This window comes from Salvelinus namaycush, chromosome 16, assembly GCF_016432855.1.
Source record: "Salvelinus namaycush isolate Seneca chromosome 16, SaNama_1.0, whole genome shotgun sequence".
Classification (NCBI taxonomy): domain Eukaryota; kingdom Metazoa; phylum Chordata; class Actinopteri; order Salmoniformes; family Salmonidae; genus Salvelinus; species Salvelinus namaycush.
The window spans coordinates 22,686,205-22,702,566 of record NC_052322.1 but is presented as its reverse complement, the minus strand read 5'-3'; the positions used below and the strand labels follow the sequence as shown (position 1 = coordinate 22,702,566).

Sequence of the window (16,362 nt, the reverse complement as noted above, 5' to 3'; positions counted from 1 at the left end):
ACTGGGCTGCTTACTCTGGTGTCTAGCCTCCATGGCTGGGGTGTGTGTATGAGAGAGACTAATCTGTCTAGTTGTCAGATATCGCTGTATGGATCAGGCCTAAGGTGAAAAGGGGGCACCCCGCCAACCAACCTTATTGGCAGCATCAATGAACTTCACCCCTTTATAGGTGATGGAGAGGACGATGGTGGGGACCTTCTTCATCTGCTCTGTTGACCTCTGAGCAACAGAGATGTATAGCATGAAAAGGAGAACATTAGCTTGGGTTCCTGTAATCAGGAAAGCGCAGGTCCCAATGAAGAGCAACAGCTGGTACAATTAATCAAATTTAAGAAAATACAAGTTGCAACAAAGGGGAGAAAAATCAACAGATATAAGCTGAAATGTTAGATACAGTCTCTCTGGAGAAACAGAGGCTAGACATACCCTCATTTTGGCACAGGCATCCTGGGTGGACTCGGTCCCCCGTAGCTCCTTGATGAGCATAGATCCCAGGTACTGGAGAGAGGAGAGGGGAGAGCAGAACATTAATATAGTAGTACAGAGAGTGGGACACCATCTGTATTAAAGAAAGCCCTTAGTGAGTTACAACAGGAAGAGAGCCCTTACATTGGCTTCATATCCACAGGATTCAAAGATGAGCTTCTCAGGCTGGTGGTGCCAGTTCTGTACAGGGGTATAGGGTGCTGCCAGGCTGGGGGGTCGCAGGGTCAGACGAGGCTCACGATGCCGCTCCTCATACCTCTCATGTGATCGGTGTCGTTCACTGCGGGAACGGTGGGGGGCCACATCGTATTCGGGGTCGGGCCCCTTCCTCCCCCCAGGCTCCCCCAGGGGCAGGATGGGGTCCATGGAGCGGCCCGTATAGGAGTCCATGTGACTGATGGGAGAGGAGGTCTGGGATACCAGGTCCTGACACCTGATCTGGGACAGGCGGGGGGGCTTGACAGGAGGTTCCTCATAAGGCTGCTCGGCCAGTGAAGCGATGATCCGTTTCCTGTGTCCCAGCAGGGAGATCTTCAGCACCTGGAGAGACACAAGTAAACACAACCATAGAGCATGTTGCCATTTGACACATATAAACTATTGAATTAAATAGCTACTTCGAAATGTTCTCGCTCAAACTACATTTCAGAGAGACACACTCACTTTGACAATCTCCAGTTCCCACAGGTTCTTGACAGAGTCGAGGCTACGGTATCCGCTGGACAGGAAGCTGTGTTGGTACTCCTGCAGGCCCAGGAGGTCCAGCCAGGAGGACAGAGAGCTGCTGCCGTCGCAGCCGAGGGCCTTCACCTGCAGGGGGAGACTCACAGTCACACAATGATCACTTCACACAGTCAGGGCCAGTCACATTAACTAGTACAGCTATAATGCTGCAAGGGGGCCATGGGGGAACCTTAGGTAGGGATCGAGCTGCATGCAGGATCTTCCTCCGATGTCCTGGGTCTGTGATGCCTATCTCCCTCAGGTCCTGCTCCTCCATCACATTACTACCCTGTAACAGAGAGAGAGGAAGTTCAGGTTAGAATGACATACATCACAATGATCCTACCGACATGGTCTCAATGTCGCCATAACGCCAGGCTTAGCTGCAGACAAGGAATTTGATAACACAATGATTAATTCAATGGAGGTAGTGGTTTTCTCCATATAATCAATGGAAATCTAATGCATCATTTTAGTGTTGGAGGGCTTTTAGGTTAAATCTAACACAATAAAACGGGACTAAGACAAAAACCAAACATATGGGTGGTTATTGATCTACCTGCCCAGATGCTGTCATTGCGGAAAGAAGGGGTCAATTCCTCTGGGGTGTCAAGAACTTTGACCCTCCTCTCCCATAGAGTTCACATACTGTACAGTAATAAACGTCAATACATTAAATGACATGTAATTTAAGTGTATGGGGGAGGGAGGGAGACAGGCATTAGAAAGGGGTGAGAGGGGGTCAATACCATCTACAGTCCCACACAATACCATCTCCAAGGCTGGAACAGCCAGGCAGGAGCAACGGATCACTAATCAATGGATCAATCAGGGAATGGAAGGACAGTAGGGTGAAGCTGACTGAAAAGAGCCTCCCTCCACCGAGCGCCATTGATCGGGGTCACTCGATGGGTCCATCCATTGGTCTGAAGAGGAATCATTTGCCATTACTCAAATGACCAATTAGCTAGGTGAGGTACTGTACGCACTGTGCATTAAGTTGCTCAAAATCTGCTACTGTACGAGCATCAACTTGGGAGGTGACACACACTTAGGATCCTCTGCAGTGTTGTGTATGAGCCCTGTGTTAATCCCACCATGAGAGCAGTCAGGGGGATGGAAAGATGGAGGGATGGAGAGGGGAGGGAAATTGGGAGATGGATAGGAGGGAGGGGGCATCAGTGTGTGCCTATGGCACAGTGGAATCTACACAGGGGTGAAATGAGTAATTAAGACAACAGGCTGCTGAGTGGACTGCTGTTCCCTGTGGCTTCAGCCATGGCAGGGAGGCAGGCACTGTGTGTGTGTATATAACTGTGTGCGTGTGCACTTTCTTTTGGCTCTACTGTATTAACCTGAGCGTGTGTAAAGATCATGACTCAGGTATTTTCCACTCTGTTAGGATTATGTGTGTGTTAATGGGAGATGGGCAGAGGGGGGGGAGAGAGGGAGAGAGAGAAAGAGAGAGGAGGGAGGGAGAAGATAGAGGGAGATAAAGAGAGAGAGAGGAGAAAAGAGAGGGAGAGAAAGAGTGAGGGAAAGAATGAAAGAGAGAGGGAGAGAAAGAGAGAGAAGAGCCATAAGGGAGAGGCCCTCAAAATGTTATCAGGGACAAATAAACATGTTTCCTTTATTCATCTAATAACTCATAGTGGAATGACGGCTCGGAGCACACCTACACTCAGACCTGAACTGATCAATTCATTCATCTCTCTCCAGCTGATGATGAAGTGGAAAGAAGCGAGAGCAGAGCTGCCCACACCATCTAGATGTGGAGTGTTTAGAGTGTGGAGCACACCACTGATGCTGTGTTTGGAATGCTAAAGGAGGAGCAGCTACCGTTCACATCAGCACCAGGATTCAATAACGTTACGCAACACAGTTTTTGGTACAGAGGTCTTTGGTACAGTATACCAAAGACCTCTATGGAACACATACTGCCACAGATTGGTATACTGCTAATGCTGGGCCAGGGAGTCAGTGAGTGGCAAAATGCTCCAAGCCAATGGTAAATAATACATATCAGTTTATTTTCAAATGAGGCCATATGAGGATCCAAAATGTAAAGGGGGAGTTATTCAACTGAGTGATAGCATAATGTTGTTCTCAATAGATGGGTTGGTTGTTTAGCAACAAAACTGACGGGTGCACAACTATGGGGCAAATCAAATCAAATGTATTTATATAGCCCTTCTTACATCAGCTGATATCTCAAAGTGCTGTACAGAAACCCAGCCTAAAACCCCAAACAGCAAGCAATGCAGGTGTAGAAGCACCTGATGGGATTGCATTGATTGTTGACAACATGTAAACTATATTTAGTCTCCAATATTTACTGAAAACAAATACATTTGCACAATGAGCACTTGTTGTTTCTCAAATACATTGTTACAGACGGCTCTAAAGGACCTACACTGGACTTTGTGCAAACTGGAAAATGCATATCCTGTTTCCGCATTTATTGTAGCTGGGGACTTTAATAAAGGAAATCTGAAGAAAACACTAGCGAAGTTTTAACACATCGCCTGCGCCACTCGCGCTTCCAAAACTCTACCATTGCTACTCTCCGTTCCAGGATGGTTACAAAGCCCTTCCCTGCCCTCCCTTCTTTTGGCAAATCAGATCACGCCTCCATCCTGCTCCTCCCTTCCTATAGGCAGAAACCCAAACAGGAAGTACCCGTGGTAAGGACTATTCAATGCTGGTCTGACCAATCGGACATTGTGTGTTTGCAGTGTTATTGTCAGTCACTGATGGGGTCAGAGGCGGCCATCCATGTCGATACAGAGATGATTTCTAGGACTAACACAGTAACACACAATCCCTCATTCCTGGCTGACTGCATTTCTCTGATCCTGACACACATACTGTACTAAAACCGCTCTGACAACTCCCCACATCTACCCCAGTTACCACGGAGACTAGAGGAGTGCCCTTGCCTCAATGACAAAGGAACCTTGAAGGGGATTATCCAATTCCTAATAAAAGGCAATTGAGTGGATGAAATTCTCCAACTGCCTGATATGAGACAAAATCCAACATTCACCTCCACCTCCCCCTGTATAAGGCTTATTCTAATCCCTTCAGCCATGGCCTCAAACTGCAGGAGAACTTGTGATAAACAGTCTCAATCAGACTCAAATGACTAGGAACTCTACGGGGTAATCTCGTTAAAGCCCTTTGACTAATGTTTTCTCTTTGCAGGTTATAGTAAGAATACATTACAGAGAGGGAGCTGTCTGTACCATAGGGGACTGAACCATTAGCTGCATGTGTATGTTGTTGTGTACCTGTGTCCATCCATTGGTATGCATAGTATGTGCAATATACAGTATGTTTAAAGCACAGTAAAGTAGCATTGGAGTGAGCGTGGGTGTTTATAAAATCAGTAACCTGTACATCAAATGAGATCGACACAAAATTATCAAAACTGATTTATTAATCTCAGGGAATGCAAAACATTTTAGAACAAGTGCCAAGGGTGAGTAAGGGGAAGCTAAACAGTCCTTTTTGCTATTGATAAGCTTCAGTGAATGGGGAAATGAGATAGAATGCCAGAGGAATCTAAAATGGTGGCTAAAATGGTGATCTTGGATCACATCTTATACCACCAGTGAACAGAACTCAATTCAACAATGCAAGGGTCCTCGAAAAGTTATAAAACTCCTAAAAATGACCTCACTTTTTAACTATACAGAGACATGAAGGACCAGCGGTACAGGAACCTACATTATTCTACCCAAATTATGCAATGCTTTGTTCAAAAACAGTCCTGTAACCTCTGTTACAACATATAATGTACCTAATGGATCAAACTGTTGTTTTTCTGTCATAGTTTGTCCTCCGTTCCATACATCTCAATAAAGCTCTGCTCCCTCTGCTCTCCCTGGCACTTCATTAGAATTCTACTTTCTCTCTGCTTGGATTGTTCTGCCTAGCGTTACACCTGAGGTGCATGACTGCTCCAGACTAAGTGTTAACTCTCAGAAGCAGGGTCATGAGCTTGGGAGACTGAGACAGTTAGCCTGGCTATGGACTAGCCCACCTACAGTATGTTATGCCAACTAAATAATAAAATGACTGGAGGGGCATCAAATGTGTTGTGTTTGTGTGGGGGTATGTATGCAGATTGTTAAATGGACGTCAACAAAATAACTTACAACTTTGAGCTAATCCTTTTTAAAATGTCTAAATGCACACAATAACAATGTAAAAATCCCTTAGGCCCTTCCTCCGCTCTCCTTGAGTTGATAAGGCATGGCAGTTAGTCTGTCCTGCTATTACCATATTACCATTACCTAGTCATCAGAGGCTGCAGTGTGTTCATTACGTGACTGATTTGTGCCGAGAGAACGAAGAAACAGAAGAGATGAAGAGAGAGAGGGAGACTGGACTGTGAGGATCACACAGGCTGGCGGAGTCACAGAGGAAGACTGTTTGGCTGGCTGGCTGCGCCACTCCTCTGATGTTGCTCATTGCCATCATTGTGATGTTTGATTACAAGCCGAGCAGCAGTCTAAGTCTCTTCCCTGGGCAATCATTACCGCTACTGTGTATGCCTGCGACTCCTCTGCTGACCTCAGAGACTTCAATGAAATTCATTCCTTTTGACTGCATTGATGAACACGCGCTCTACTGCTGTGAAGTCTCACCAACAGAGCGGGAGCCTCGAAAAAGATCGAGACGCTGTGAACGCCAACTCAGTGTTGTTTCCCTCACAGTACCGGCTGCCACTAGTAAGATGCTCTTTGAGTTAGACTAGTAATTTATGTACAAAGAGGAAGTGTCATTTTTTGGCGACAGGCATTACCAGTTTAACTGTCAGCATACAGAGTAGAGAGAGTCTTAGAAGGGATGCTTGCCTCTTCGACTCGTTCCCTCTGGGTCAATAGAGAAACGTATCTCATTAATTTTATGAAGGGCTTCTCCTTCGCTTGTGTCCGACAACACAATACAATCACTGTTATCGTATTGATTTGGTGGTGGGCGCGGCCAAGGAGAGATCACAGTACTCTGCCTGCTGGAATAAATTGAGTTTAATTAGGAACTGTCAAGGCTGCTCTGTAGACCACACATCACAACAACACTGACTCACCCCATAACCAAGGGTAAAAGCTTCAGATGGCGACCATCTTTTCAATTCTACATTTATTTTTGTGCAGTCAGTATGATTTGAAGATGGGAAAAATGCTTAAAAAATGTCATTTCATTTTCTGAAAGCACATACTTTGAGTAGCTGAACCTAAAATCTGAGTTGTTGAACAGCTGGCAAAGCAGTCTTCGTACTCAAACTTCACTCTATTAGGCATCTTCAGACTGACATTTTTGGAGTGTGTGATGTTTGTGTACCCCACTGGCCGACATGTGGCGCTCAGTGCTGAGAAGGTTTATTAACGAGAGGGGTGTATGAGGGGCTTATGTGCAGCTATCACAACCTACTGCTAATGGGCCAGAAGTCCAGGGATTAATATAAATATATTTATCTGCCTGCTAAGTACAGTTTTCATTACTTCTGGTGAAGAATATCAACTTCCTTCCAAATTAGGTAAACATGACAGGCCCAGTACAGCTGGCAAGAGCAGACAAACATACACACATTGTTTCCCAGACAGAGACCCAAAGAAGACCTTGGAATACACACAAACACACACCCTCTCGATGCCTCACTGATGATTTGTGCACATCAGATATCCATAGTTGCACAGGGAGGGATGTAGAGTCACTGGTGCTTAGCATGCATGAAATGGTACTTGTTGTAGAGCCAATACAGCCGCACCTCCGGGCAAATATATTACATTTGTTTATATGGGTCTCAAGCTTGAAATGCTTGATTGATTACAAACCAATCCACCCACATCTGAGAGAATGTACTGAGTCATGTGGGTGGGAGCACTTTGGAAAGTAACAACAGGGAACTTCTGATTTCAAGGCACATAATGAGAACCCTTAAGGTCACCATTTACTGAAATAGCTGACAAGAAGAAATGTTACAAAATGGTTACTGCTTTTGTCCAAATCCCTCCAACAGAATGGAGCAAAGCAGGTGGTCTGAGCCCAGGAAAATAGATAGGAAATTGTCAGTGCCGAGAATTGCCAGAAAGAGGAGGAATAAAATGAGGGGATAAGGGAGGAGTGAGGAAGGCAGGGAGGGAGAGAAGAGGAAACCGACAGAGCTTCAAGTCAGAGAATTTAACACAGGTATTGGTGTCAAGAGAGAGAAGGATGGAGAGAAAAGTTGACTAATCTTAGGCGAAAACCTGTCACCCCTTCCCAACACCACATCCTTCCCCCAAGCTCCAGAGTCTGTGCAGAAACCCAGAGAAATAAACTAATCAGGTGTGAGAGAACAGCCCTCTAAAAATCACACTGGAGAATGTTCTGCAATTTGCCTGCCTATGCTGAATATGCTCCCACGATGCAACAGTTCATTGAAGATAATCATAGCAGGTGCATTTTAATGTAGCTTATCCACTCTGACACAGCTGCTCCATTCAGCCATCAAACCAAAGTGCCAATATAGACAAGGCCAAGGCTGGGAATCATAAACCCAGGCCAAACTGCTGATGGTCAGGCTGTTGCCTCTGAGGTTGTGGTTAAGCCATGGGTGAATTTGATCCACTCTTGTGTGACTAGATCAGAGACAAAGAAAAACCACTGAGGAAGGATAAAAATGAACAGGAAATACAACGAGAGAGAACAAGGGAATGCGGTCTTTTCCGTAGACCCACTTCGGCTACAATTTATGACCGTCCCTCACGTAAATCACTGTAACCACAGCAGACAATCAACACTTCCCATTGACCTTCACTGTCTGGAGAAGAGAGTAAAGACATTGGAACCAGAAAGTGCTGTGACTGCATCCCTTCACCAACACTCTGCTAAAAACGGTAGGTAATGCATCATGTCCCCTCTAAGTAGGGAAGGACACATTCAGCACCTGTGACTGTAGATATTTTAGGGGGGAAGCACGCACGCACACACCACACTCATCTGAGAGTGAAATGAATATTTCAGGGAGGTGTGTGTGAGTGTGTGTACATGTTTTCCTACCTTATCAGGACCACAATGTTCTGACAAGTCACCAGAATGTCTGGACAAGGTAGGAAAACAAGAACAAGTCTGGACATTTTTCATGTCCCCAAATTTGTTCAAATGCTATTTTAGGCTTACGGGTTAGGTTTAGGGTTAAGGTACGGGTTAGGTTTAAGGTTAGGTTCAGGGGTTAGGGGATATAGGATTTGAAATGGGAATCCATTTTACTAATGGATTTAAAAATCCTGAAAATTCACAAAAACAAAGCTGTGTGTGTGTAGGTACAGCAGTAAGCCTTGGTGAGATGGGACAACATTGCCCTCTAATTTACACCTTGCAGCCCACTCCCCTGCCAGGCCAGCTGGGACCTCCATCCTCCCCTCCATCAATACCCCCCTGCAGCTGCTAAAAACCAAACAGGGCTGGAAAACAACAGCACATTGGGGGCTGGATAACCCCCGTCGGCCCGGCAACACCAGCCCGACGGTTATTGAGATAGTTATATTACGGTGAGGCAGCAGCTGGTACTCAGGCAGCCAATTGATTGCGAGTGAACGAATTTGAGACCATGCCGGTATTGGCTGAGCAGCTGTAAGGTGAGAGTGTGGTAGGAGGTAAATGGTGATCCCAACAGCAATAACGACATCAAACACATAACTGCTGACAGCAGGGTGATAACACAGGTCATGTTGGTCTTGAAAACCTGGGAATAGGCTGAATAGGTTTGGTGTGCACTGTGCAGCTTTCTGTTCTGTTAACAGAGTCTAGTTAGCTCTCGTGTTAACCCTTTCCACATGCCCCCCTCGCTCTAGCCTGACTGCTCCATCTGTGACATGTTCTTGACTGCGGCTCTTTTTTTTATCGTGGCAGAGTCCTTGAAAATATTTGACAGTCATTTATTCAAGGCATTCGTGACTGACTGTCAGTGTGTGTGTTTGATAGAAAGGGAGCCTAGGGAGTTCGCTGGTCTTTTCATCTTTAAAGGCTTTGGTTTAATTGCGTTTACAGAGGTATTTAGAGCCACTGGCCCAGTAAACAGGAACATCACATTATTGGGATGTGATGCCAATGCCCTCTGTCACCACCAGTCGGGTGAACATTATCTAATCAGACAGCCACTGAGTGGAGGGGCCCCAATAAATCTAATCAACATCCAGCCTGATCCAGGCATCAAACCAACCAACTGTTACAGTCCTGTCAGGAGGGCTAAAGGCCTACCTTTCTGAGATGAACGTTGTTGATGTCATCTGAGCAGGTCATTTAATGTACAGTATGAACTGTATTCAATTTTCCAACAAGGCAAATTGGATGGAATGTTCGCTACATAAACATACACCATTTTTCAAATATTTTAAAGGAAAAGCTTCATCATCATGCAATTCAGGTATAACCTTTGTGATTGAACAAAAGGCAAGATTTCAAAAAGCTTGTATGTGAATGAAATATTTGAAACAGACATCACACAAGGACAGGACCCCTTGAGCACCTGGGTCTTAATGCAGAGAGGAGAATCACAAAGGTGTGATTGAATGAAAGGAGGAGGCAGGAATCTCAGGGGGGTTTAAGTAAATTGGAATTTACAGGGAAAGCTAATGGGATCTGCTAAGGCTAACGGACGGCTGCAGCGATATTTGATTAATACCCACTGACGGAGGAGAAGGAGAAGACTGACTCTCTGACTTTGAAAGTAGGTAGGCAGGTAGAACAGAATAAAAGATAATTACAGAAGATGAATGACAGTGATACAGATAGAGACAGATAGAGACAGTGAGACAGAGAGAGATGGTGAGACTGACAGTGAGAGAGAGTGACGGTGAGAGCCGGTTAGAGCCAGAGCCGGTGAGAGCCAGTTAGCCAGAGCTGGTGAGAGACAGTGAGCCAGAGAGAGAGGAAGGAGGGGATGAGACAGCACAGATAAGCCCAGAAGGAGTGAGACGTAGGTACAATATAAGAGGACAGACACAGACAAACAGACACAGAGCGACAGAGAGACACAGAGAGCGACAGAGAGACACAGAGAGAGATAGAGAGAGACAGAGAGAGAGAGAGAAGAAGGAGGGGTGTGTACTAGTCACTCACCATGTAGTGCAGGTCGTCGAAGCCGTTGAGCAGTAGCTTGCTCTCGTACTGCGGCAGCCCCACGTGTTCCAGCCAGTCTCCCACAGGCTGGTCCAGCAGCCGCCCAGCCGCCCCACCTGCAGACAGAGGGAAGCGCTTGAGCAGGGAGAAGCCATTGAGCCGGTAGCAGCGGCACTCTGACGACGAAACATGGCACTGCCACATCATCCTGGGCCAGCAGAGCCGAGCGCACCAGCACCAAGAGGGCAGGGGAGACAGCTTGGCGGTGGCACCACAGTGGGCATGCGTCAGCTCCCGCACAGCAGCGGGGGCCAAACCAATGACTTAGGATCGGGTTTAATAACAAACCCCTGGGTCTCAGGGGCTTGGGTGTCAAAGGGGTTTGGGGTCCCCGCTGCTGGTTAACAGTATGAGTTCTGTGTCCAGACTGCTGTGTTCACCAGCTCAAACCCACTCAAAAACAGGTGTAGATTGAACAGAGTCGAGAACAGCCACACATGTAACATTGTTCTGCTTAGAACGACAACAACAAAACAAAATGTTCCATTTGCACAAAACAAATTGCATTAACACTCCAAGATGAGTTCTCTTAAAACAGGAAATAGGCTATTCTGTCTAAAGTAGCAAGCAAGCAGATTCATCTTTCTGCTAATTTCCTCTAGTTGTTAATGAGGGAGAGGGTCTATGAAACGAGAGAGAAGAACAATCTATCACAGAAGTTAGGCAATTCGTTCCGGCCCAGTGAAAAGTTCTTTAGAACTCGCACAGAGCAGCAAGGAGATGGGTGATTAAAACAGTGCATCCCATGGCCCATCCCTGTTTCTCCTCACAGTCAGCAGATCATACACACACTGTCACGCACAAGGCAGGGATCTCCCACCTGGATCACATGACGTGTGAATCAGGAAACCCAGCGTGTCAGAAAGGAGCGACAGGTACTAACAGAAAACCAGAGAGTGACGATAATAAGCTTGAGATGACTATGATAAATCAAATCAGGTGTACCAGCTATGCTTGGTATTAACTCAAGGCCTCCTTGTGGCTTTTGAAACAGGGAATACACTATGCTGTGATGAGCAAAGGTTGAGCTGGTGCTTTGACTCTGGACCGGTGAACGATTTAAATCTAATACATTAACTAGTTCATTCTGATAAAAGCTAACTCAATGCATGAACCTGTGCGTTAATCCTAATCGTTTAGAATGCTAAGGTCAGAAGCTTTCGTGACTTGTGATCGACATGACTAATTTAAGGCAAAGCTGAATATTAAAACATCCCAGCTAAAATAATCTGTCCTCAGTGCAGCCATCTGCCATCGCCTCTTACACAGTTTGTCTAGTATCATTCAAATTAATTGCAAATCATTTAAATATTTAAATAGGAGCACTTGAGATGCAATTCTTTTTCTGTGCCTCAATGATGTAGAAGATATATCAAACTCATCAATACAAAGACATCAAATCCTACAACAGACTAATACAAAAACAATCTATATAACAATCAATTTGGTTTGGGACCCTATTTAAAACACAATGTCTTGCCAGAGTCCACACAGAGTTCTGCTCCTGTCATTCCACACACAACACAAACAAACAGACTTCAGTTTTTTCCGCAGCCAGCACACTTTGAAGTATGAACAAATCTAGCAAGTATCCAGAGTCTTATACTTCATCCGGCTTTTTAGACCCGTTTCAAGTCTCCACTGCTCTTCAAGCTCACTCTTCATGCACACAGTGTAATTCTCCGGCTCCCTCCTTTAAAACAGCAGCTCCTTCTGTTAAAACTCCAATACACCACACAAGGTGTTCAGGAAAACGAACGGTCCACACAAAATCCTAGAGATGCTCAGGGTGGTGTCCTTCCATTGTCCTGACTGTTCACTGTACTTCTGCCTGCGATTCCTCTCCTCTCCCTCCCGCTTTCTTTTGCTCGCTCTCACTCCCCTCCTCACTCGCGCGTCCCCATTACTCCCTCCCTTCTCTCCCACCCTTTCCCTCTCTCGCTCCCCCTCTCTCTGATACACTGCAGGGCTGCTGTTCATGGTCTGTGAGCTGCTGCCATTCCAAGCACCTACATGGACCCCTGTTCCTCACTACATCCACTGTTGATCCTTGCTCTTCTGATCTCAATCCTTTTCTTTTCTTACTCTGGAAATCTCTCCATCTGTCCTTGCTAAGAAACTCATCAGCTAGCAGGAAATGAAGGACGAGGGTGTTGGGACCGGTATTACAGGGACCAGCAACAGGGAACTTCACAGCACCCCCTGCTAGTTACCACCACCACTATGCAGAAAGAGGAATACACAGGGCTCGATCAGAGGAGAGAGAGTACAGTACAGTGCCTTTTCACATGGTGAGCATAAAAAAGAGCTTTTCTCAAATAAGTATTTCCTGCTGCAGGTCCCATGATGATCTCCTGACAGCAGTGGCCAGGCTTCTTGTGTCTCTCTGTGTTTCATAATGTTCCTTCAATTCATAAGAGGATGAATGTATCTCACCGGAGAAAGCATCCGAGCGAGCGAGACAGAGCCCCTCTGCCTCTGTAGCCCAAGCCCATCTATCTGATGCTGTCTGGTCACATTGTTGCCGCCCATAACATCGAATGCAAGGGAAGCCAGCAAGCATTTGGCCTCCCTTGATATTGTTTTTAATTAAATAATAGCCAATCAGCATCGAGTTAAACTGGGTGAGCTCAACTGTGAATGGTCCTGGTGCACCAACAACAACAAAAGTGTCAAGGGAAGCCAGTTTGGATTTGGCTTCACACCAAGCACATCAAAAGCAGAATGTCAATGTAATTTACAGGAAAAAAATAGGTGCATCTTGTTGTGTCGTTGTCCTCCGGTGGCTAGCTACCTAGCTAAAATCAATTTCCAAAATTAGCCATGGATGGAGATAGGGATTTGGACTTGTGGTTTTACTTAATTCTCCATACCGGCCAACCATAAATTCATACATTGTCCCCTGGCCTGAGAGGATGGAAGTTTAATATGTAGTTAGATGTAGAAGGTTAATGTTAACTAGCTGGCCTGGAACATTGTTGCCCATGAAAGGAAGTTAAGCTAGCGAGCAAGCAAGCATTTTAGCCACGTAGCCTAGGACAGCAAAAAACAACAGTACATTATAAAACATTATTACACCACTATACCATTATTACATAATCTACAATACAAAATGTATAATACCACCATACAACAATATTACAATGTACATGTGTGTGGAACGTGTGTGCGTATGCGTGTATACCTGTGTGTGTCTCTTCAGTTCCCTCTGTTTCATAATATGTATTTTTATATATATTTTTTTTTTATCTGATTCTACTGCTTGCATCAGTTACCTGATGTGGAATAGAGTTCCATGTAGTTATGGCTCTATGTACTGTAGTACTGCGCGGCAGGTAGCCTAGTGGTTAGAGTGTTGGGCCAGTAACCGAAAGGTTGCTGGATCGAATCCCCAAGCTGACAAGGTAAAAATCTGTTGTTCTGCCCCTGAACAAGGCAGTTAACCCACTGTTCCCCTGTAGGCCGCATTGTTAATATGAATTTGTCCTTAACTGACTTGCGTATAAAACAAAAATAATATTCTGTTCTGGACTTGGGGATTGTGTAGAGACCTCTGGCGGCATGTCTTGTGGGGCATGCATGGGTGTCCGAGCTGTGTGCCAGTAGTTTAAATTAGAGGTAGACCGATTTCATTTTTCAACGCTGATACCGATTATTGGAGGACCAAAAAAAGCCGATACCGATTAAATCGGCCATATATATATATACACACACTGAACTTAAATAAATATTGAAACATGCTCAATTTGGTTTAAATAATGCAAAAAGACAGTGTTGGAGAAGAAAGTAAAAGTGCAATATGTGCCATGTAAAAAAGCTAACGTTTAAGTTCCTTGCTCAGAACATATGAAAGCTGGTGGTTCAATATTCCCAGTTCTTCAATATTCCCAGTAAAGAAATATTAGGTTGCAGTTATTATAGGAATGTATATATTTATCCTATTATAGGACTATTTCTCTCTATACCATTTGTATTTCATATACCTTTGACTATTGGATGTTCTAATAGGCACTTTTTTTTTTAATTTTTTTTATTTTATTATTATTATTATTATTTTTTTTTTTTTTTGGGGGGGTGGATCAGCTTAATATTGCGGAAAGAATGTTGCTTCCAATGTAATTGTCTGCATCATTTCCAATCCCCCAAATATTTTTTGGGTAAATATATATATCCATTCACGTATGCATACATATACACATATATACATACACATACCTACATAGACATACATACTTTTTTTTAAAGAGTATACCTTTATTATTATTCCCCGCAAACCCTACCACCGATCCCCCAATTGGAGTAAACTGATAAACATTTCTGTTTTTACCTTCAATTTATACATCTTATACACATTTTACAGACACAGTCTACTTTATAATAGTTCTCTCTTGTTTGTTCTTAGTCCTTCCTCTATTTCTGTTGTCCATCCAGTTTGATTTCCACTTGTAACTGTGCTATTTCACAATAGCTCCGCACCTATACACATTTCACAGATCCCGTATGCCCTACATTGTTTATCTTGTTATTAGTCCCACCCTTCAGCTCCACTCAACCTTTCCCATCTATCTTCCAACATCATCCATTTCGGATTTTTATTTGCCATATATTTTTCAACTGTGCTGTGATGCTTCACAAAAGATTTGAATCTTCCTATTCTCATAGCTTCCACGGATTGTAAATTAAAAATAAACATTTTTGCTAAAATAATTATTATATTATTGATTGATTGACTATGGCTTTTCAAATCCCCCAGTATTGCTATCTGTAGCGTTAGTTCTACGCAAATGTTGCAATTCTTCAACCATTCCTGGACCTGTGACCAAAAACGAGCTACATGCGGACAATACCAAAATAAATGGTCTAATGACTCTGCCTCCTCACAGCAGAATCTACAGAGCTGGGAAGATTGTATCCCCCATATATATAACATTCTATTAGTTGCAAGAATTTTGTACAATAATTTAAATTGAAAAATTCGAAGTTTTGAATCCGGCGTTGTTTTGCGTATCAATTCATAAACCATGTGCCATGGAATGGGTACATCGAAAATCTCTTCCCAACTATTTTGCAATTTATATGGCACAGCTGTAAGTTTTTTGGTCCTTAAATGAAATTGGTATATGTTTTTATTTATCACACTTTTCTTTAACCATTTATGTTCTTTAATATAAGGCCGACATACAAGTTCCTTACTTTTATCCCCTTCCACCTGCCTCTTCCATTTTTGTGGTAATGCTGCAATTAATTGGTTGTAATTTTGGGTAGAGCAGACATTTCCATATGTCTGTGTTAGCTGCATGTGTGACATTACTCCACCAGTCCTATTTATGATATCATTCACAAAAATTATACCTTTTTTAAACATTTCTTCGATAAATATAGTTTTTTTTTTACTATATTTGAATTTAACCACAAGATTTGTTGTACTATTTGTTCCGTCCTTTCAGGTGGATTAAACTGAAATTGCAACCAACTTTCTAAGGCTTGTTTAAAAAATAAAGATATTTTGGAGATTATTTCCTTTTCAAGCAACCGAAAGTGAGCAGGTGTAATCTGAATAAAGGGAAAAAGGCCCTTCTTGAACATAGGATGAGACATTCGTACCAATCTACTAGAGAACCAGTTTGGATTTAAGTATAACTTTTGTATGACTGATGCCTTTAGTGAGAGGTCTAATGCTTTAATATTTAATAATTTCTGCCCTCCGAATTCATATTCGTTATATAAATAGGCCCTTTTAATTTTATCTGGCTTGCCGTTCCAAATAAAATTGAATATTTTTTGTTCATATAATTTAAAAAGCAGGTCACTAGGTGTAGGCAAAACCATAAGCAAATAGGTAAACTGTGATATGATTAAAGAGTTAATCAGGGTGATTTTCCCACAAATAGACAGGTATTTTCCTTTCCATGGTAGCAAGATCTTATCTATTTTTGCTAACTTTCTATAAAAATTTATTGGAGTGAGATCATTTCTTTCTTT

The 16,362-nt window shown here is 43.6% G+C and overlaps 1 protein-coding gene across 4 annotated transcripts in view; it reads right to left on the bottom strand.

Annotated features, from left to right (window-relative positions):
- Window positions 1–16,362, bottom strand: part of LOC120061187 (ankyrin repeat and SAM domain-containing protein 1A-like) — a 112,866-nt gene that overhangs the window by 10,241 nt on the left and 86,263 nt on the right. For all 4 annotated transcript variants that reach the window (XM_039010796.1, XM_039010794.1, XM_039010795.1 and 1 more), the window contains 6 exons: window positions 10,321–10,436; window positions 1,400–1,498; window positions 1,150–1,296; window positions 610–1,026; window positions 427–498; window positions 133–219 (listed from right to left, as the gene is read on the bottom strand). In XM_039010796.1, coding sequence (XP_038866724.1) covers window positions 133–219; window positions 427–498; window positions 610–1,026; window positions 1,150–1,296; window positions 1,400–1,498; window positions 10,321–10,436 — 938 coding nt within the window. The remainder of the gene's footprint in view (window positions 1–132; window positions 220–426; window positions 499–609; window positions 1,027–1,149; window positions 1,297–1,399; window positions 1,499–10,320; window positions 10,437–16,362) is intronic.